Source organism: Phalangium opilio, unplaced genomic scaffold (genome assembly GCF_054372755.1).
Source record: "Phalangium opilio isolate 3A_F unplaced genomic scaffold, DU_Popi_V2 ptg000089l_1, whole genome shotgun sequence".
Classification (NCBI taxonomy): domain Eukaryota; kingdom Metazoa; phylum Arthropoda; class Arachnida; order Opiliones; family Phalangiidae; genus Phalangium; species Phalangium opilio.
The window spans coordinates 7,947,775-7,970,730 of record NW_028324194.1 but is presented as its reverse complement, the minus strand read 5'-3'; the positions used below and the strand labels follow the sequence as shown (position 1 = coordinate 7,970,730).

General features: G+C 37.0%; 2 protein-coding genes across 4 annotated transcripts; both read left to right on the top strand.

Annotated features, from left to right (window-relative positions):
• The first annotated feature begins 1,149 nt into the window (after window positions 1-1,149).
• LOC149647353 (putative glutamate receptor) lies at window positions 1,150-8,050 on the top strand. 3 transcript variants are annotated; one of them, XM_089850202.1, is made up of 9 exons: window positions 1,150-1,221; window positions 2,030-2,084; window positions 2,149-2,252; window positions 2,380-2,467; window positions 2,542-2,703; window positions 3,183-3,303; window positions 3,572-3,804; window positions 3,911-4,176; window positions 4,695-6,154. In XM_089850202.1, the coding sequence occupies exons 2-9, from the start codon at window positions 2,040-2,042 to the stop codon at window positions 4,969-4,971; spliced, it is 1,296 nt and encodes a 431-aa protein (XP_089706328.1). In that variant the 5' UTR covers window positions 1,150-1,221; window positions 2,030-2,039; the 3' UTR covers window positions 4,972-6,154. The 3 variants fall into 3 exon arrangements, with proteins under 3 accessions (XP_089706328.1, XP_089706329.1, XP_089706327.1); XM_089850203.1 differs by lacking the exons at window positions 1,150-1,221; window positions 4,695-6,154 and adding an exon at window positions 7,758-8,050 and having other exon boundaries at window positions 1,900-2,084; XM_089850201.1 differs by lacking the exon at window positions 1,150-1,221 and having other exon boundaries at window positions 1,900-2,084.
• LOC149647352 (uncharacterized) lies at window positions 7,860-21,076 on the top strand. The gene is made up of 40 exons (XM_089849641.1): window positions 7,860-7,945; window positions 7,996-8,063; window positions 8,137-8,252; window positions 8,316-8,620; window positions 9,301-9,357; window positions 9,420-9,524; window positions 9,584-9,705; window positions 10,017-10,072; window positions 10,152-10,204; window positions 10,568-10,677; window positions 10,742-10,895; window positions 11,693-11,754; window positions 11,822-11,952; window positions 12,176-12,279; window positions 12,408-12,443; window positions 12,518-12,645; window positions 12,721-12,791; window positions 12,853-12,917; window positions 13,412-13,559; window positions 13,623-13,740; window positions 14,185-14,285; window positions 14,355-14,426; window positions 14,502-14,608; window positions 15,032-15,104; window positions 15,412-15,513; window positions 15,690-15,857; window positions 16,483-16,702; window positions 16,759-16,847; window positions 17,202-17,264; window positions 17,374-17,466; window positions 17,629-17,688; window positions 17,787-17,884; window positions 17,957-18,020; window positions 18,656-18,819; window positions 19,272-19,350; window positions 19,416-19,464; window positions 20,012-20,088; window positions 20,591-20,693; window positions 20,783-20,857; window positions 20,926-21,076. The coding sequence occupies exons 1-40, from the start codon at window positions 7,860-7,862 to the stop codon at window positions 20,976-20,978; spliced, it is 4,005 nt and encodes a 1,334-aa protein (XP_089705767.1). The 3' UTR covers window positions 20,979-21,076.
• The last annotated feature ends 1,880 nt before the right edge of the window (window positions 21,077-22,956 follow it).

Here is a 22,956-nt window from a genome sequence, read left to right as displayed (position 1 = left end):
TTCCTACTGCCCATTCATTGATTTCACGAGCCACGACGAGAAATTAGTTATTGAGCGGCTTGGTAGACACCAAAAGAGAAAAATTCCATAAGACAAACCCGGAATTTTGCTCACATGTTATTCGCTAAAATACCCTATATACCATAAGTTTATAAAATATGTTTCATAAGTATGACACTTTTTATACTTCGTAAAGTTAGAGACTTACAGTTAGAGCTAGTTCCAGAACGACGGAAGCGAGAATTGAAGTCCTACTCTCGGTTAATTTTGCAGTCCATCTTCTCCTATTTAGTCTGAATTTCTAAGCCGTTGACAGCGCCTCACCATAATCTATGATCCACGTTACTTCATGACAAGGCTCTCAGTAGCCAGTGACAAACTTATGGAACGTATCTTATGATATAACTAAAGTAATTTTCTGGTTGGTCACTTTAGCTAAACGAATTTTATAGTTGATCAAATTTATGATATAAAACGCACCTCGGTTAGCGGTTTGATTATGCCTATAATAGGCTAAGACAAAAATATAATTATATGAACAAGAAATTATATCACGCCATATATTCAATTTCAGCTTAACGGAGAGGTCGGGTACTTCACTGCCTAATTTAAAAAGTAACGAAGGTACTCAAACTTAATAAAAATATTACTCAGCTATGACACAACTTATTACTTCCCCTCAAACCTTTGACATTGTTTTCGGAAATAACCAGTTTTTTTAGATAATTTCTTTGGGTGCCAAATTTGCATATATATAACCGAATTTTGCACAATTCTATTTCATATTGGACTTACCTTCCCGCTGGCAGCTGGGCCGAAACAGTTTATTATTATGCTTCTTTTTATTAAATAAATCTACTTATAAAACGTAACACGCACTTTCGTATCGATCAAGATCTGCAGTTAAAGTTCCGTGTTGTAGATTGAAACGGTTACAATGGTTAGAATGACAAACTAGCTTGTGTGGCTCAGCAAGTATAAATTGTTTGAAGAGCTATGCCAAAGGGTTATTCATTTTAACGCTTTCTCGCTTAACTGTGATGCATGATTAAAGAAACTTTTCAATTGTCACTAAAAACAATTCGAATTCATGGTAGCGAGAATGTTATAATCGGAGGAAAACAATTTGTTTAAAAAGCCCGCGATGGTGTTGGTAGAACATTTGAAAACCAGCACTTGTTTGGACCAATTAGAGCCAACATAGTGTACATATCGGAAACAGTAAGTGAAGGTGCCAACGCTGATTCTTTAATGTTACGGAAAATACTGTCTTTTTGTATTTTAATGTGCAAACGAAACCTTTCCTAACAATCATGAGGGATTTTTTGGGACAAGTCACATCTCTTCAAGAAAATGATTCATTTGGATTTCAGAGAACATTTTTGTGAAAACTTTCTACTATTGTCTTTGCCATGTACCATCAAAATGTTTGATGAAAATAAGATTGTTACTTGGCCTGTGTAGTCTGTGTTATACGAGGTGAAACTTCTCGAGATAGTGGTGCTATTTGTAGATCAATAATAGACTTAAAACTACCACCTGAAATCAAAATTTTTTTCTAGTTTATTAGGGAGAAGGTATAAGATGCCTAAGTATTCGCGCGCCATAGTCCCAGTCCCCCTTTTCAAAATACCAGGGGGGACGTAAAAGGGCTATTTCGCCTTTCCTCAGTCGGAAAATACAAGTAATTTTCGTCATTCGCGTCGCGCTGACGTGAGTTTTCAAGAACCAATGAGATGCCAGTTGTAATTTAGAGGCGGCGGGGATTAACTCCGGACAGGCTACGTTTGGACTGGAGATAAAGCTGGAAATGTGGCGAACTTATACCTTCTCCCTAGTAAACTAGATATCACTTCTCGACGTTTTATCTTTGAATCATATTTTCTTTTTTAGTTTTTTTTTAAATCTCACTCCACAGTAATATGTCGCGACACTAGGTTTTGTTTAACCTTAACCAATTTTCTCAACCAAATATTTATAGTACAATAACTATTTTCTTGAACCGTATTTCATCTCTGTTCCACTTTAGATAATCAAGCATGAAGTTGTGCGCAAATAACACGTTAACCGTCGCCGCTAATAATGTGAGTGGGAATCCCGATTTTACCTAATTATCCCCGACTGCTAATGATCCACGTTTCAATATAGCATTACGCCTTTCAATTCCTGGCAAATTCGAAAGGAGGGGAATGGCCATATCAAGGAAGAGATTTCGAAATTCTGAAAGTTCTTTCACGCAAGATGGCTTTCCAGTAATAGCATAAGTTTTATGTGTCAAATTATCAAAAAAAAAGTTCTTTCCTCACCAACACTGCGTTAGATTACTTGAAGCTAGGTTCTATGCCAAGACCACTATTTCTAAGCCAGTGTCTTTGATAGATACAAGATCGTGACTGCGGCTGATAAGCAATGGGGCGCATGCGCAAATGGCAGTTGTACCGGATTAATTGGAATGGTAGCGAGGAAGGTAACTAATCTTAATCAACCTACCGATATAATAACATTATTCGGAAGTTAACCTGTTCGTTTCTTTTCAAATAGGAAGCGGATATTGCAATTTCTACAGTTTCACCAACGGAGCAGAGAGCTAAATACGTTAATTTCTCTAACATTTATCTTCAAGATGACGTTGCTTTTGTCACCAGTAAGCCGGGAAAATATAAATTCAGCAATACGTTCATCAGCTCTCCTTTGGAAACGAAAGTATGTCATAATAATCGCACATTGTTTTGTTCTAAGAGAAGGGAAATCACAAAAGGTCAAAGCGCTTGTTTGTTTTGCGCTCATTAGTGTGAAATCTGCGTGAGGTGGTTTTTACTTTGAACCTAACAATTTTCCTCAACTTTTAATTTAAATAATGGTTTGTTTAATTAGAGGTTAATGCTACGGGGTTTTGAATAGGACGTTTTCTTATCAATGGCTAGGGTTCACCACAGTCCCGAAAACGTCTCAAAACTTCTATTTTGTAACTGAAATCAAACATGAACTTTGTTGAAATTCGGTTACGAAATGTGACCGTGCATTAAGAACAAGCAAACAAACATTTTTTCTGAATTTAATAAAACATTTTGCAAACCCACATTTTCTCTACTCCGTCATGTTTGATTGAACCAATTCAGCTCCTTTAGTGTGTATTTCTAGTTAATTTTACGCATTCAATTTCCTTTTTTTTAATATTACAGGTCTGGATATGTTATCTACTATTTCTGGCTATTTTCATTTTATGTGTCAAAATGCTCAAGTTAGTTAAACTGGAAAACTACTTAAATATGTGGATTATACTTCAATTCGCTCTCTCGCAAGGTTCCTTACCAAAAGAACCATTATTAACACTTACAGAAAGTCTAGAGTTGCGTTGGCAGTTTTGAGCACACGCTCTAGCCCAAAATTTTGGAATATGGAACATGGAATATGAAATATTTATAGTAGGCAAAAGATGTTAAACCCACAGCTTTGAAAACTTTCGAAAACACTGAAATTGAAGAATTTCGCAGAGAAACCATTCTGTTCTAGAGTCTAGACTTTCTGTTATTATTTGCACTTTGACGTTAATCTTAAAAATGTGTTCTAGCGTCCGCAAAACCTCGAAACGAATTGAAAAGATTGTCGGTTTTGTTGGTTCTGCTGTTGACCTTCTGTTGCGGCTGCTTGTCGACACTGTACGAGTGTTATTTGACCGCGAATACCAACCACGCCCCCGTGACTAAACCCATCGACACCCTAGAAGACATGGTCAACGCTATTTGCAAGAAAAACTATATCATCAGTGGTGCTAGAGGCACAAGCGATCAAGAAGCACTCATGGTAAATGAATTTCAAATTAAGTTGTTTATTAAACATTGAAACAAAATAGTAATAATAAAATTAGTAAGATGACAAAAATAATAACAATGCTCTTAATCAATTTCAGTCGTCGAAAGTAGAAATCTTGAAGATTTTCGCGGCAAGCAGTCAGACACCAGGATTTGTACCACCTTTGACAGAGGACGAAGGAATCAAGATGGTGATGACGCGCAAGTACGCTTTCATTTGGCCTAAAAGGTGGTTGCAAAAGGATTTGCTGGATGCGAATATCCCTTTGAGGTTGTTTCATTTCTCGAGCGAGAGCGTATTTCCAATTCACTTCGCAGTTGTCTTCAACAAGGATCTACCTTGTAAAGCGGAAATCAATAAATGGTAAGTGAGCAATTACAACTGCGTGTTCGTTTTCCACCGTGCCCAAATTTTGATATATTAGAACACGGGGTAAAAGTCATATTTACCCTTTGACCTCAAAGGTCGCCGTTTTAACATTGTTAATCTATATGCCTTTTCTGTAACATAAAACATATTCGATGAATTATGCTAACTGGTAATGGGATATTTCATATACCATAAGTTTGTCACTGGTTACAAACTGGAGCTTGTCATAAAGTAAAGTAGATTCAGGACCTGGTGACTGGAGTCTGGGGCGCTAGACTAAATAGGTCTAGATGGACTGCAAAATTAACTGAGTGTTGCCGTTCTTGAACTAGCTCGAGCTGTAAGTCTCTAGCGCTACGAAGTATAGGTGGCGACGTCATACTTGTGGAACATATCTTATAAGCTTATGAAATTATGGAAGAATTCACCTTAAGTTTAGAGCACCGATAGCACAGACCAACAAAACCAAGTAACTTATTGATGGTCTTAATAGATTTAAAGTGGTACTTTAGGTTGAAGATGATAATCAATTCTGGATTGATGTTGAAATGGGAGTACGATAATCGCATTGACGATGTCGAAAAGCACCACGATGAGTATGATGACGATCAACATTACATCACACTGTCCGAACTGAAACTGGTTCTTTTCGGACTCATTTTTACTTGGATAATGGCTTTTAATATCTGCGCCTTCGAGTTGTTAAGTAAAGTCATCAGGACAAAGAGTAAATGTTTTCGAAAACGACGCAGACGAAAGTTTCGAACCAATTTCGTCTATGCCTACTAAAGAAAGCCGCGCAGTTAAGGCCTTTTCGGCTCGATCCCCATAACCATAACCCCCCCTGACCTTCTTAAAGGACAAATATGACGTCATTCTCCAATTGTCCAGTTAAATTAGGTCAAACTCAATTAAACGAAAGTGTCAGGAAATGAAATGAATCAACAAAAATTGCTCAGTGGTCAATTTATAATTCGATGGTAATTCAACTTGTCCAACCAACTTCTGTTCACACATTCCAACTAGTTTACTCAACTCAAGATGACTCATATGAATGAGTGAAAAAGTTGTATCGTCTGAAAGGGCCTTTAGTAAATCCAAAGAGGGTAGAAAGAGGGGGAGTTGAAGCTAGCGGCTTTGGCAAGGCATTTTGGGTGTTCTCGCTTTTCTTTTTTATTTATTTGTTATATTTTCCTCCTAATATCCGGTTCACCGTATTTCAGCCAATAAGAGGGCAGAGAAAGATGCGCGCGCACACCGGAGGTAAACTTTCAACTCCAGCCAAGCCTTCTACTCCCCCTCTTTCAACCCTCTTTGGTCAATCCTAGAAAATCAACTTTTCTGTCGATAAATAAGACTTTGCGATTGCGCAGTTTGTCAACATTGTTTGTGATTCTGGCTGCGTTCAGTGCAACTTTGAAAACAGTGCTCTGGTAAAACAAATGTTCGTGGCGCATATGTACTTGTCTGTTATCTGGTTACTTATTAACTTAAAAAAGGCTTTTTTGCGCACGAACTTGATGTTATCTTTTGTAAGCCTTAGTGCGTGATCAAAAAATATCCTAAAAATGACCTTTCCGCACCCTTGAAATGGTTCCCTTTTCATAAGGATAATCATTGATATTACGTCAATTCTAAGACTGTTTACAACTCCATACCGGCTGATACCTATTATATCCAATTGTTTCACATCCGGAAAATTATTGCATTTTCCCACGAGAGACACGTATTATTTTTGCATTTGGTAAAATAAACTAAGGTAATTGCTTTTGGATCGTAATAAACAAACAGTTGGGAGTTAATGAATAGTTTAAGATACGAGTCAGGTAGTTGTTTCGGTAATGACATTCTGTTAATTAAATAAACTCATTAAAGGGATAGTAGCGTATGATTGCTTCAAGAAGAAACTAACTTGTTTTTGCCACTTAAAAATTCATAAAGCCAAACCAAATAAACAACTTTCTGTAATGCATTTTAGTAAAACTTGATACAATCCACATTTATCAGACTAATATTTTAGGTGTTGAAATTTTCCACTCCTTTGTTCTATTTTAACTAAATTACAAGTGATTCGTTATCACTTCTACGAAGGATTTAAATTTTAAACCATCCCTTCGCGATTAATTTGAAGAGTAAATTCCAGAAGTCAATGAACAAGAAGTGATTAAATCGAGCCATTGCAGTTCTTTGCAAAATTTACAAAGTTACGAGTGCCCAATAAAAAATATCAGGAATAAATAAGATTTATTCTTCATGAAATCTTTGTTAACCCGCCCCCTCCTCCTTCCTGGCGTTTCATTGGCTCATATTCTTCTCTTATAGGACAAACGTCAACCATAGGTTTACTCGTTCACAACACGCAAAGAGAACTTGTTTTCATTCGCGTTTGACACTCATAGGTCGCATTAATCAAGCTGAGACAATATCACGTGACACGCGGTTTAAAATACATTGTGCATGACGTCAATGGTGACGGTTTCCACAACTCCTTCCCTTTCATTCAAGCAGAAAGGTGCAGAAAATGACCTGTTAAAAATCTATACGTTCCTGAATGAACTGAAAATCAAACTACATAGCATTTTGAAACACGGCAGCATACTAACAATTTCATCGATAACTTCAGAATTAGTAGATTCTAAATTTGAAAGGAATTACAGTTTTTATTGTGTAAGAGATAGAGATTCGAGGCGTCTCAGTGTTATTCGAAAATTATCTTTATATCATAAACCACGTTTTCCGATAAGAGGAATCTCCACAATGAATAAGCATTGATAAGCTTTGTATTTAATGATTTACTCGGGTTTAGAATCCTTCTATTTCATTTATCAGTCGTTTGTTCAAGATCACTTTCGTTAATACCTTAACCTACAATAAAAATATAACTTACAAAACACTTCTTAATTGATCGCGTATGAAAATGGATTTCAAGTTATTGGATTCGCTGTATTTCATATACGTGACGCTCTTTCAAAATGAGAACGGTAAGGACAATTCTTTCATTACACTCTTATGCTTTATTAGTTACTTCAATTTATAATAGCATCCTTTTCAAACGAGGGGGAGGGGGCAGAACGGACCCAAAAATATTAGATAGGGCTTCAACTTTACCGACCCACCAAAGTCCTTACTTATTGAAGCCATATAGTCCAACGTCTTATAACAAGAAGGTGGTCAAACACCGGTTTTTAACAAGAAGGTGGTCAAACACCAGTTTTTATTGTAACCCCATTTTTGAAAAGGTTCTATTTGAGTGATTGAGTAAGGGGCTGTTCCCGAATTACGTAACATCGAGACGCGAGAAGGGGGAGGATTTTAGCCAGTGTTACTAAATGTTACAAGGGGAGGGAGTAGTGATAATGTTACGTCACAAATCATAGTTTGGTAGGCAATACTAATCAGAGCGTGACTTATGATCTGAGCGTGGTTTTTTCCCCCTTATCAGGTTAGGCCTTTTTCAAATTTTAAACAACCATTTAAATAGCGTAACTGCAAGGGCGAGAATTATGTAACTCAACTATTTACAGTCAAAGGCGAGTTGCTTAAAATCATTTTAAATAATTTGTTCTTCTCTAAAGGGTTTTGGGACGGCTTGCGACGAGTCTTCATACACTTTAAGTATTTATACGATAAACGAGGAGTGAAGGGCAGGTTTGACGTCTACGATGTCAACACTCGCAATGACAGCTTGGAGAAGATGTCCGTTCTCATCCCACCAATTGAGGACAAACTCGATAAGCGACGAACACTATCCAAACTTGGAACGGTTAGTGAAACCTATTTCCGGATGTCTTAAATATTACCACAAAAACGTAGACATGACACCGGAAATTCTTATGGTGTTGCCATTATTTTTGTAAGAGAAGCTTACAAGAAGAGAGTCAGTACATCACACACTCATAAGTATTGACACAGTTCTGGTCACTGCATTGGTGAGATTCAGCTTTCCTCTTGCAGGAATGTTAGTTCCAAAAACAAAACCGAAACTGGTCTATTGCATCCACGATGGACCAATGGGTCGTAGCCTTGCTAGAGTACCGGTTCACATCGTGGGGGTCCTCATTCCAGACACAGTTATAAGAATTACCGTTGTCGCTTCATACATTCTTATATTTGCATTCAACTACTAGAGATAGACCACACTTAGTATAGGAAAATTTTGCATATGTTTCTTTCAGCAAACGGACAATATTTTGTTCTATGGTGGGTGCACTAAACCCGATGGGCCTCGTTTCTTGGTTCGTGTTTCGCGTAATAGCGACGGCTTAAGTAGCGCCTGGTTGTACTTGAAGTTGGACGATGGGACGGTGTACGAGTTACCAAAGGAGGAATTCACCGTCGAACCCAAGACTACCGAAGACTGTTTTGTTTCCGGTGCTTTGAGAATCCGGTGCCTTCTTGCTCTAAGAAGCTGGAGGATTTCGTACAACGGATTTCTCAGGTACACGCGGCACTCTCATTCCTTTACTTCACTCATACTGAACTATGAAAAGTCGATTAATTATTTACAATGAATGTAAATAAGTTGTGAAAATTACTTTGGGCACGTACACCAAGAAGTGATACCTAGTTTATTAGGCAGAAGGTATAAGATGCCTAAGTATTTGCGCGCCATGATCCCAGTCCCCTTTTCAAAATACAATGGGGACGTAAAAGGAGCCCACCGGGCTATTTCGCCTCTCCTCAGTCGGGAAACACGTAATTTTCGTCATCATTCGCGTAGCGCTGACGTGAGTTTTCAAGAACCAATGAGATCCTGTTTGTAATTTAGAGGCGGGGATTAACTCCGGACCTACGTTTGGGTTGGAGATAAAGCTGGAAAAGTGGCGAACTTATACTTTCTCCCTAATAAACTAGATATCACTTCTTGCGTACACCTACCTTCCTTCGGTGACCACAGCAAACCCTTTAAATGGTTTTAGAAAAATAGGAAATTTACCATTGATATAAGAATTGATTATGGGAAGGAATCACAAATAGAAAAAATTACGAAATACAGAGATATGTTGTGACCTTGCCTACACTAATTTTCCTCAACTGAAAGAGTAATTGTTCCTAAGAGACAGGCGAACAAACTTCTTGTCTCTATTTATCATTTTGTAAAGTATAAATGTTTTTTAGGAAATCTTCTCCTGATGGACAAAATAAAGAACTACATCACGTCAAATTTTCGTTTCTGTAGGTACAAATTGTCTAAACTTAGCTTGTTACTTTGATATAATTATTACTTTGACAAAAAGGTGGGCCGTTTGTTCGCAACCTTTCGATTTCCTGAATGACATTCATCCGAAACTGTGGACCGAATATTTAGCCAAACAAGAAAAGTGGCAGAACATAGAAAAGCGGTAATCTAACTTTAAAATTGAAAATCAATTTCTTGCCATTAACTTGAAGATTTGTGCAGATGCATGCCGTATCTAGATCAGGTGGTGCAGTCTGGTACCATATTCGGAACCTTACAAGATATGACCAGCGATGGCCCTGAAATTGAATTGTATTTGTGGGGTGCCAGGAAAAGGTCATTGGGTCAGTATCCTCTAAATTTCTTTTCTTGACGAGAATCTATGACGTTTCACCTACCAGTAACAAACTTATGGAACTTATCATATGAACTTGTGCTGTTACTGATATAAAACATACACTATTTATTAATCAAATTCGGTAATTAACGAATTGCGAATGTACGCTATAGAACAAAAATCCAACCAATTTTTTAAATATTTATGAAAAGTTCTTTAAAATTTTATAAAAAGACCTTTTCCAACTGAAAATCAAACGATCGGTTTAGTATAGCATTAACATCGCACATGTACATTTTCAATATTTAATTATAACAGACACGTGCGATCCAAGTTCTCCAGTGCGAACTCGGGAAGTCTTCGCGTACGCCAAAGTAAGTGCAACTCATTCCGGCTCGTTTCGGATAACAAATGTTCTTGGCGTTGATTTTAAGACATCTTTCGTCTTCATAGACTGGAGAGTTTTTAAATTACGGAGAGATCAAATTTCCATCGCAACAAGACGCGTAAGTAACTTTTAATTTAAAACATTTATGATACGATGAAGGCTATGAGGTTGACGTAAAAAAAACTAGTATGCCCTGCCCCTTTCGTCCACACACATCGTTCATGGTACTAGTCATTTCTAGTACCATGACTTTATAACACTCTGACTAGCTACTGATCATGGAATAAGACTTTAGACTGTCAGGAAAAACCTGATAATGTCAAAAAATTTTGAAATTGAAAATGTCTGGCAACTTTGTAGCAAGTCAATGTTGCATTTGGCCTCATTTTCAATTACAATTTGCAATTATAAAATTTCAACGTCTTGTTTTATTTTTTATTATTTATTAATGTATTAAAAACTTTTTATATTTCTTTTAAAGGTTAAAATACGGTTTTATAATTTTTTCTAACGGACTGGGTGGTCCAGTTCGAAGTTGTCGTGTGTCAACGTCGGCAGCGGAACAAGCGGATGTAATAACAGTCCAGAGAGGTAAAAACACTAATCAAGCCAACCTATTCGTACCAAGTCAAGTCATAAAACTTAATCGTTCTAGGACCGTTTTCACGTCTCTTCGAGATTCGTGGGACAAACGATGTCCTGACGATGAAAAATGGCGACCTGGTAGGAAGTACCACCAATGTGTCATTTACGACACTTCGACTCGACAACGAAGAGGATGGACACGCTTTAGTTCTGGAATTCAGCAGGTAATTGACACAATACTATTATTTAGCTTAGCAATTCAATGAATACATAAATTGACGCAAAACTCTCCGCTAAATATTGGTAATTGACTAAAAGGCGACATCTAGGGTTGGTGAAGCGAAAGACTTGGAGTTTATGAGTGTCACGCACAAGGCAAGCCCTTTTGCTAAAAACAGTCAGTCTGACTACTTGAAATACTGTTCTTATACTCGGACCTAGAAAAGGGATGTACAATTGCCAAACAAAGGCAACCAATTTGAGTTATCGTAGTTGACCCTACTTGGTTATTGATACTTTGGATATAGCATAAGTTTATAGGATATGTTCCATAAGTCCGACAGCCTTCGTAATGTTAGAGACTTACGGCTCAAGCTAGTTTGAGAACGACGCCAGAGTTGAATACACTAGGTTTCTATGACATACGTCACTTCAATGACAAGCTCTCAGTGACCAGTGAGAAACTTAAGGAACATATCTTATGAACTTAGGAATATAGGAATATAGCATGTGGTTTTAAGCATGTGACGGGTTTGCTGCCTTAAAGAGGAAATCTAGCATTTCTTAGGGAGAAGTTAATTCTCCTATTTAATGCCTCTATGCTTCTCACTTCTTTTGATATCAATGTTGTAATGGCACGGTGTTAAGGGAATTGCCTGAATTCTATGCATAATTAAGAGCTCTCTATTGCTCTAGCAAGATTACTGCCTATGAAGGACCGCAATTTTGCTTCAATTTAGTTAAATAGATTTACTTGTTGGTTAAATTTAAAAATTAATGACAATGTTCATGTAAATTTCAGGGAACGTGAACACGCGGTGTCGAACTCTTTGAAGAGGCCCAGTCTCAGACGTTCGATTTCTCGTAAGATGAACTCCAATCCGTCCCCGCAGCAGAAATTGAACCTTTTTCTTTTGGTTGTTGATTGTAGCGGCTCAGAGTGGAGATCTCGTTCTAAGCCTGTCCAACAGGAATGGATCCTTAAGTGAAGTCAGCGGAGGCAAAGGCTCATCTCTCACCAACTTAATCATCTTGTCGAAAAAGATGCGACAAAACTTATCGGTATCTTTCTTTTAAACAAAGTCATAAGGTAATAATACAACTACAAGGAACCAGCTTCTCTTTGACGGCTGATGGTAATCAGTTTCCCTCGGTTGGACACCTCATCTTGAATATTCAAGATCTATGTCACGAGTTACTTTTAGTCCGTCGAGTTGTATTATTATCTTGGGGCTAAGTGTAAGCGAGCTAATAATAAAATAAATTTCGAATATTGATATTTTAGTTCCGGGTGCCTACTGGTATAGTGTTAACCACCAACGCATATCGTACTCTGCAAAGCCTTACCAACATCAAATCACTTGTTAGCGAGATCGAAAAAACTGCTTAGTAAGTTCAATTCAAAAGAATTATCATAACTATCACATGTTTGCGGTAACATTGAAGTCTGGCCCTTCCCATTGCTGTAATGGTAAATTTCTTACATTTACACTTGATAATTTTTTTTTCTTCTATAGCCACAATTTATCAAAATTGAAGGAAACATGCTCGAAGTAAATTTAAACCTTCTTACTCAATATGAAATAGTTTTGTTAATTTTATTTGTATTTTGGTTTTTTAAAAATAGAGTTGTTAAAGAAATCGAAGCGATTGAGTTACCTGACGTCATCAAAACTGAATTGGAAAATCTCTTGTACCAAGAATTTCACAACGATTATCTTAAGATGAGGTTTGCCGTCCGATCATCCGCTGCAGGTAATGTATTGTGCATTATTTGAAAAGATAACATTGTGAATCGAATCTTAAACTGCATGTGATTAATATTTGCAGGTGAAGATTCGGAAGAACTTTCGGCGGCTGGACAAATGACCACTTACTTGGGAGTCACTGGACTACAAGAGGTTAATGCATTCTTTAACTCTTTTTAAATATATATCATAAACAATTTTAGTGTAAATGTAGATATTTACAAGTGTTATGAAATGTTGGGCATCTCAGTTTTCCTTCATCGCTGTCGAGTATAAAAGGTTCGATTGCTTTCTAGCTACAAATAATTTCACTTTGAAATGCAAGGCGTTGTATTCCTTTAACGAATTCCATTTTACCTGCTCTGAGATTGCTCGCGATTTGCGTCATAAAATCTTAAGGAAGGCGCCAAGATCCTTAATTTCAAAATGCGCTGGAAATGAAATACACATCATTTTCCTGAGCTGCTTTAAAAAATGTTATTTCTCACCATAACGTGTCAACAGATATAGTGAGAAATCGGCTTTACTGATCTGTCTTTCTATTCAGATCAGTAAATTCGAGCACATCTCGAAAATCCGAGTGTTCTGTAAATGGAATTTAACGGAAATCCGAGCGCTAGTTGAACTAGATCCATAAATGAAACACACTAAATTTTTTTGAGCGTCCCTAGAGTAGTAAATGGAATAGGTTATTAGTTAATCACAATTCAAAGTGAAGTTGTCTTTAGTGTAACGATACCGTTTATGGCAATTTTTATTATATCGAAATGTAGACAAAATGGCCAAGTGATTGATTCACCAATGGCCGTCGTTATTCACGAAATGGTTCCAGCCGATATCGCTGGCGTCATGTTCACACGTGATCCAGTCACGGGAAGTCCCAAAAACATAACCATCACGGCCAACTATGGCATCGGAGAGGTAAGTGTTCTGCTAGGAAGTAAGTTTTGATTTCACTTTTAAAATGTCTCTGTTTTTGTACAGAGCGTAGTGTCTGCCAGCGCCGAACCGGACACGGTGGTCTTGGAGCGTAACGAAGAAGGATTAACTGGACATATTGAATTCCAAGTTGGCAAAAAGAATTTCCAGATTGTTATGTCAGGTATGTGTCGAGTTTAAATGATTCATATTCTAGCTAAACTATTTAGGGGTTAATTAAAATGCCAAATGTTACTGGGGGTCCAGAATCGGACGTTCTAAACGGACTTAAAGGCTACAGGCTCACCTCCCTCCCAACCTTAAGAACTGCCCCTTCAAATATTAGTCTTCCCCTAGCATTACTTATATGAACCACGCAATACGATCAAATTGAGAAATTATCGAATTGTGAATGTTCATAATTCCTGAAATTTATGAAAGATTTTCTGTGGTACCAATGTAAAGTACAAGTAACACCGGAAACTCCTTTCTCGTCATTTCCACTTGTAATGATAAACCTTTGTGACCAATCATAAAGCGTTAGAATGGCACGAACAGAATTTTCATCGGCCCTTCTTATTTGCTAGTAGCTATTAATGGCCCTGGGTATTTGTTGTATTCTGCGTAGAGTCTGGTGGAGTAGTGGAAGAAGAGGTTTCCTCGGAACGAGCCAAAGATTCTTGCATTTCCCAAGATCAGGCCAAAACTTTGGCGTCCATCGGCATAACTGTAAACACTTGCATTAAATTGAAAATACTTTTCTATGATTTAAACTTTACTCGGTAACTTACGACTCAGATTGAAGAGGCATACGGTTGTCCATTGGATATTGAATGGGGAATTCATAAAGACATCATGTACCTCCTTCAGGTATGCCATACCTCAAGTTTATAATATGTGTTCTCATAAAGCTAGTTAACCGTATTATTTTCTTGCTTTATTTAGGCTCGACCAATCACTACACTAGACAAAGAGACCAATTTCGAATTGAGACACGAACTGGATAATGCCTTGCGATCGGAAATAGAGATACTTTCTACTTGTAACATCGCGTAAGTATTTTAAACGAAATTTCAAATATGATTTGGTGAAATAAAGGGTAAAACCAACCAGAGAAGGTCGACTCATGTTTTGAGGAGCTTGTACGGACATCTATTAGTTTTTGTTTGACTAAAGATTATTTTCTTAAACGTAATTTATGCCAATCTTTTTACGTAAGTCAGTGTTTCCCAAAACGTTATGATTCCGTGTGGCACATTACTGCTTTCTGCTTCTTTAATCTAAGCTATAAAGTCACATTTTAAACAAATATTTCGGTCTCTAAAAACAAAACTTCACAGAAGGATGTGTCATACATTTATAATCGGCCAAAAAATTTGCCCTCGGAAAACTTTGAGTTTGCACAACTCCTTGGGCTAAGTCGATTTTCCTTGCTTTCTGCATTGGTGTAATTTATAAATTGCCTTGTATTTTAGTGAAGTGATGCCCGGGGCCTTGAGTTTTCTTGGAGTTACTACTATCTTGAAGTCCATAGTACTTGCAAACGTTGTGAGTATCCAATTCCTTTTTTACAGATAGGTTTCATTCCCTTGCATTTTGACATCTGCGAAAACAGTGTACGGGCTCGTTCGGTAATTGGCACCGGAGTCTAAACGCGATTAGCTCCTTCGAGCATAGATATGTCATATCCAATAACAATTCGTTTCGTTGAAACGTCGTTCGGTAGTGAGGTCGCGCTCAAGAAGCTCCGTTGTTCGTTACTGAACGCGCCTATATATTCACCATTATTTTAGAGTTTTAAACAAGCTTTATTTGGCAATTAAAAGATAAAGGAATTTCTTTCATTTTTTTCTAGTGGCATTTCTCTAAGAGAATGAAGGAAGGAATGATGAACGATACTTATTACATGCGAGGAGGAGCCAGATTTGAAAACCATAACCTTTTCAGTATTTACGATGTCAGTATACCGTCGTAACGGTTTTAAACGCGAAATTGCCTTCCTGTTGTGTTTAAAATTACTTTGCTTGAAAATTTTTCGTCATCCAGCTTCTGTTTCATGCACGATAATAATTTTACGCACTTTCGAGTACTTGTGTTATTCAACCATTAACACATTCCTTCGGAACTTTTCAGATGGTATTACGTTACTATCACGGCGAGCCCTCAATGATAACGGATTGCCAATTGGTGTCTTTATTCGGGCGTCTTCTTGAAGACGACAAAATGTTCGCGACGGCTGCTAAGAGGAATCAGTACTATCCGCCCAATTCCACCTTTAAACAAACTCTCTACATTCTAGGCGTAAGTACTCATTCGGGAGCTATTCAAAAATTACATAACGCGGATACTGGGAATGGGATAGGTTTTTAGTAATTGCCACGTTTCCCAGAATTTCGGTATACAACGTCTGTGGTTTAGTTCAAACACTAGAATCTCCCATAGTTGAGGAGCTGAGTACCCCTTCTGCTTAGCAAAGGCTTGATTTGTCTCCACCCTTTCATTAGTGACTGATTCTGGAAAGATTAGATGTTTAGCCTGCGTGAAACATAAGCCGATATTTGTTTTAACTTCCACTTGACCAAATGAGAAAGCAAGTGCAGTAAGCTAAGGCCTATTTTCCAACACTTTAGATAAAAATAGATGTGATTTTTATTGGAAAACAGGAAGTAGAAGATTATTAGCCATACTGTTTTTGTTGAAGAGATTTTGAATTAATGCTTTTGTTGAAGAGATTGTGAATTAATGTTTTTTGTCGAAGAGATTGTGAAAAAATGTTATTGTCGAAGTGATTGTGAAAAAATGTTTTTGTTGAAGAGATTGTGACTTAATGTTTCAAGGATGATGGAGAAATGAAAATTTCACTAATTTGTGAATAGTCATTCACCTTACTCGCTCACCTTCTTTAACGGTAGTTATTTACTAATAGGATCTGATTACGTGCCGCTCTAAACTACAACAACATCGTGAGAAAAATTGGAATGCCACGATTGATATCTCAAAATGCAGCGCGTCTAAAGAAGCCCACGATGAATTATGGCATCAACTCCTCAATCTCATACCCATCATCGGCCAGCATAGCACTTCTTCTCTGGCTTCCTCTCTCTACAACATGGTTGTTCTTTCCAATTTGGTTGAAGGAAACAAAGGTTTGTTCGTAAGATTAAGCTAATAAAAGTAATTAATATGTATGATACGTATTTAGGTTGGGGCGAGAAGGTGTACAGAGATTTCGCGTACTTTTTGGGTTCATGTGGCGAAATTGAAAGCGCCGACGTTCCATCAGCCCTCGAGGTAAGAATCAATGTGGCAAACTATAAGACGCGTGTGTTATTTTTCCTTGATTGTTTCACTTTGGCTTTGGTAGAATCCAGACTTTAAAAAAGTTAAGTCTTGGCTTCGACTCATGCTCTGAGAGCGCTCCGAAAAATCTTTCGTGTTCCATAACCATTTCTAGATCTAGCTCTCTCCTATGTTGTGGCGTTACTTATAAATATTTCATGTTTGTTATTACATTGAATCACGTTTTTGTTTTGTTGGCATGGACATATCCTGTACAATACGCTCCTTACACATACTTACGCATTATACCATTATTAAACTTTATATGTGAATAATTTTGCAAATGAATTCTGATGATTTATTTAGAAACTATCAACGATCATTGAGAAGTCCAGTCTGGCGAAGAAATTCAAAGAACTTGGAACGAAGGTATGATTCTCATCAATATTGTTATGTCCAATTGTTGAAGAGTTTTAATAGATTTAGATTTCTTAAACTCTACTGTGTTTAAAAATTGTGATTGTTTTCTATTGTACAGGAAGCTCTGAAGCTCTTGTTGAGTGACAGCGGTGACGCTGGAGACAGTTTCAGGGAATTTCTACAAAACCACGGTCACCGAGGCTACAAGGAGGTAATAAGTGCTGGAAAATAGTCATTGGTCGCGTTTAAAATATACCAAATAGTCAGTCCATGAAAGTTCATGCGAAAGATCATAATTTCTTCTTAAATTCTTTTTAATATAGTCAGTCTACGAAATGAATGTAGAAATTTACTATAATTGTTTATGGTTTAGTTTGACATGCAAAGGAATCCTTGGGGAACCGATCCAGAGCCTTTGATCAAGACTTTGCAGGTAATTTAATTTCAATTAAAACCATTTATGGGAAATATGAGAAAAGCATCCTCTAGTGATATTAGGAAAATTTTAAAGTAACATTAACTTATTTTAAGGAAATGGTGGGTCGAGGGGGCGAGAAATCCGAAAAGAAGCCGATGTCCATTTCGGAAACTCTGTCGAATTTGTCCGTTCCCCTATCTAGGAAAAACAAGTAAGCGTATCTTCATATTTCTAAACCACTTTGTTATTTTTTATTATATTATATTATTTCATTTCAATTTAGACTAATTCTTCGAGTAGTTATTCCTCTCTGTAGGGGAGCTGTCGGAATGCGAGAAACCTCCAAAGTAAGTCCTTTTTACCTCGCGTATTGATAGATGCTTCGCAACTTTAGACAATTACTTGAATTATACTGTATATGATTCGAAGAAGGTGTGTAATCATTCACTTGTAGATCCTAAAGTAATTCCGTATTCCATTTATTTGCTAAGATTCCATACCACTCGTGAGTTGATCTATTACGTAGTAAAATCAATAAGACCGTATTCAAATACAGATTTACAACTAAAAATGACGCTCAAAATTGGATTTTAGCTTAAAGAATATTGTTAATTTAAAGTTATAGTTTCGTAATGTTAAGTTAAAAGGACATAAATCCCGCACATAAAGCGTATTTTATATTGATTTTGCGTTTAATTATTTTGATAAATGTGCTGCCATCTATTAGAAAGTTTTAAAAGGTTTCGAAATGTTTAGTAATTGAAAAAAAAAGGCATTTAATTTCTGGAAATATTTCCTGAAATTTAAACCCTGTGGCAATTAAATGAAGGCTTTTTTTATAGTGAAAGTGACTATACTTATGTTATCGATCAGTCCAAAGCGCAACTTTTGTTTGTCAGAGGGAAATATTTAGCTTTAAATTTATTTTGACTAATTATAATGTGCATGTGATAACAATTGTTATAATTTTTACTCTTTTTAGTCCATAATGATCAAAACGTTTGACGCGGTGCGTAAGGCATACAGAGAGTTGGCCCAGTTGATGGTACGAGAAGGACGACTGCCCGACGCCGAATTGATTTATTACCTGACTCACGTCGAACTTGACTACCTGATCAAAACCAGATCGCCCCTTCTCATACAAAAGTACAAATCATTGTTTACTATATTGTCTTTCGTGCAGATGTCCTGTTAAAAATGTAGGCTGCATCCGAATAGGGTTTTAAACACTAAGACTAAATTTTTTAAAGTCAAATCAGAGAAAATAGTACTGGTATGAAATGTGTTCTCTATACCTTTAAGGTTTTGACATCGCATCCGGTTCAAGGCAGAACCTTCTATTTCCAGTTTTAGTTTCTTTTAATGGAGTCAAGCAACAAGTTATTTTTTATTGATTTATTGTGTTAAAATATGTGCGTAAAACATCAGGATAACTCACTAAAACATTGCCGTTATGTCGAATTAATTGAATTATTAAAAGTTTTAGTCCCGTATTTGATAGATCAGGCAATTTATCAGCTGTAAAATTAGTTCGGACGCAGCCACAGACGTAATAATCGAAAGATAACTTAATTTAGTAAATAAAATTATTTATTTAGAGCGATTAGAAGAAGAAACGTTTTGCCCCTCATGGATAAGGTCGTCTATCCAGAAATAATGAATGGAATTCCTAGAGCGGTGAGAAAAATTAATTATTAAGATTGAACAAGTGAAAAGTTATTGAATTGTGTCTTGTGTTTTAGGTAAATTACGAAAATCATGTTGCAAAAACCGGATCCTATTTGGCAAAAGGTGATTTAAATTAGGTTTTCTTGAATGTTGTCATACCTCATTGGTGTTAGACCCGTTTTCGCTGTTAAATTTCTCACGTACTCAAGCGCAGCTTGCTCTAGCTAATTCCGATAAGAACAAGCGAATTTTGAAATTTCAATAAATTAAGCTTATACCCGGTAGATGGCACCAATAATATTGTGTATTCTACGTGCTGCCAGGGATAGATGTAATTTTAGAAGCAGGAATGGAAAACGGTTTGTATTTACTTCAGTCCAACTCGTAGCCCAGTATAGAGCCCCTTCTTCCAACACGTAACAAAAAGTTTAAATTATCTTATTGGCTCACTAAAACTGTGTTTTCATGACGTTGTTGACGAGGACGGCGAAAAATAATGACGTAATTCCTTTTTACCTCTGTCGCTATGACCTTCCCGCCTCATCTTTCATACCCCCCTCCGTCCCGTGGAAGGGGAACCGGGACTTTGACGCGCGCCCACATTAACGATCTGTTCTCCATTCCTACTTCTAAAATTAAATCTATCTTGCTTTTACTTAACACAATGCAGGAGTGCCAGTTAGTAACGGCATCGCTGAAGGACCAGCCAGAGTGGCCACTACGTTAGAGGAAGCGGCCGATATCAAGGTATCTTAATATTAACAGAAGTGAGATGAGACCAAAAGTACTGAGCTAACCAAATTCTTCACTCGGCGAAAGTGAATATTCTTGATAACACAAGAACGGTTGGCCCTCTACCAGCGTTTTCCGAATTTTCCCTCCAAAACGTGAGACGCTCGCGGTGGTAGACGGCCGAACTAGATTCAAGCACCAGCGTCCGTGTTCCGTGGCTTTAGGTTGAGGGGAAGGGGGTAGGAAATGTTTTTGGTACTCGACCAATTTTTTTCTCTCTAGTGTAGGTGCGATGGAAGCGGTGGCATAAAATCCTCAAATTTGTTCACTAGTGCCAGGATCTACTATCAATGCTAGAGCCCTTCACTTCTAGTCTCATCTCACTTCTGATATTAATACACTAGTGGCATGACTATTTGAACAAGTTTCTCGCGCAACCCTAGTATCTTTTTGGAAAAGAATTATTCTTATTTTTAATATCAATCTGTTACAATTTTTTGTTTTTGTGGATTTTTAGCCCGGTGAGATTCTAATCGCTTACAGCACTGATATCGGATGGAGCCCATACTTTCCCATGTTGGCTGGAGTCGCCACTGAAATCGGAGGTCTTATTTCTCACGGCAAGACATTTTATATTTCAACAAACGTTATAAATGATACTTGAAAACCTACCACGATAGCAACAGTAAAAACTTTGTTGTTTTCGTAGGAGCGGTTGTGGCCAGAGAGTACGGTTTGCCGTGTATTGTGGGCGTCGAAGGAGCCACACTCGCATTCAAAACAGGTTAGAATTGATTCCCTTCTGTAGTCTTTGAAAAGGTAAAATTAACCGCTTTCATTAAATTTCCACAGGAGATCACGTGATTTTGAATGGAAGCAAAGGAACACTTGAACGGCTAGAATAATTATAAATTAACCTACCTAGAAAAATAAGCAATACTGAATATTTTAGAGTAATTATTAAAAAAAATATTTTATTAATAAACTATCTTTGGAATTACAATGATTTGAAGCAATCTGCTTATTTTCCAGCTATATTTAAGAGTTTAGTCTAAAAAAGATGTAAAACAAGGAAATTCTTCACAATCTATTGAATCTGTTTTGAATTCTCATTAATTTTTTGGATGGATATTTAGACGCGACTGCGCCATTAATTTTCGTTCGGGTAGAAGTGAGATGAGACCAGAAGTACTGAGCTAACCAAATTCTTCACTCGGCGAAAAAGAATATTCTTGATAACACAAGAACGGTTGGCCCTCTGGTAGCGGTTTCTGAATTTTCCTTCCAAAACGTGAGACGCTCGCGGTGGTAGACGGCCGAACTAGATTCAAGCACCCGCGTCCGTGTTTCGCCGCTTTAGGTTGAGGGGAAGGGGGTAGGAAAGGCTTTTGGAACTCGACCAATTTTTTTCTCAGTAGTGTAGGTGCAGGGATGGAAGCGGCATAAAATCCTCAAATTTGTTCACTCGTGCCAGGATCTACTATCAATGCTAGAGCCTTTCACTTCTAGTCTCATCTCACTTCTGGTTCGGGTGATTATGCCTTCAATTTTGTTAGCTTCTAGTTCCTCTAGTCTTTTAAGGAGTGAGATTTTTTCGTGTTCGGACTTAACGGTCCCGCTTAACAATTTTTCAGAAATGTGTCTAGATTCTTCCTTTCGTTTTAAACTACTGTTAAAGGAACATTCTTTTGTCAGTTTCTTTAATAAAAATTCGGTTTTTTCCCACCAAGGTAACATATTTTCTTCATATTGGGGTAGTAATTTTAAACGGTTGGTCCAAAAGTGTTTAAAAACATTTTTAACAAAGAGTTATTGAAGCACCATGTGTCACTTAAGTTATTTCTATTTAACTGTTTAATTTCGAGTTCTAAGATTACTGGTGAATGGTCTGAAATTGTCAGGCCTTGGACTATCTTTATATCTTTCACCATTGGGCATAGGGTAGGTGATACGTAGAAGCGGTCTAGTCGAGCTTTTTGGTCATGATCGGAGAAACTTTGCCATGTCATTTCCTGACTTTTGGGGAACATTTTACGGTATACATCAATTAAGTCATAGGTTTCTACTAAACATTTAATTTTGATGACTAGTTTACTACGTCTTTCAGCTGTATTGCACCTATCTAGTGTAGAATCCAATGTACAATTAAAATCACCAAGTAGTATTATATTTGCTATGTCCTTGTAATCTTATCAATCAATTCCAGAGCTTTAAAATTTGATTGTGGCATGTAGACATTATAAATGGAGACAACTGAATCAACATTTGTAAAATTCAAGAAGGTATATTGTGGATATCCTTGTAAAATTCGTTAAGATGTTATTATTTAGTCCTTTAGTATTATGTGTTATAATTTTAAAACTCACTAGAATTTCTTCAAGTTTTCTACAAGTTTTGTCAGTCTGATTCGGTCAGTAGTGTCCCTTTCTTTGGATAGGCGTTCTACATTTTTTTGATTTGCTAGGCTTATAGGTGTATTTTGCAGCACAAAGTTTTGGTTGTTTTTTCCAACGGACTTCTTCCATTGGGCTAAAATATTCTATAAAAGTCATGATATTAGTTAGAAATCTCTGCGTTTTTCCAGAGTTAAAAAATATGTTTGATATTCCCTAGCTTTTTCTCAGAGAATGGACATTTAGGACTAAGGTTGTACAATCTCGAAGCTAAAACTGTGGATAACGTTATATTACCTATAGCTATTTTCCACAGATTACTATTTTCCTTGGGGGAAAAAACACGGGTACCATACAGGATTTAGTTTAAAATTTAAATTATTTGGTTTCTCAAATATCGCTAAAAATCTGTATCTTAGTTGTTCGGATTGTGGGTTAGTTAATTCTTTAAACTAACAAGGGAGATGGTTTCGGGTACGCGTCGAGTCTT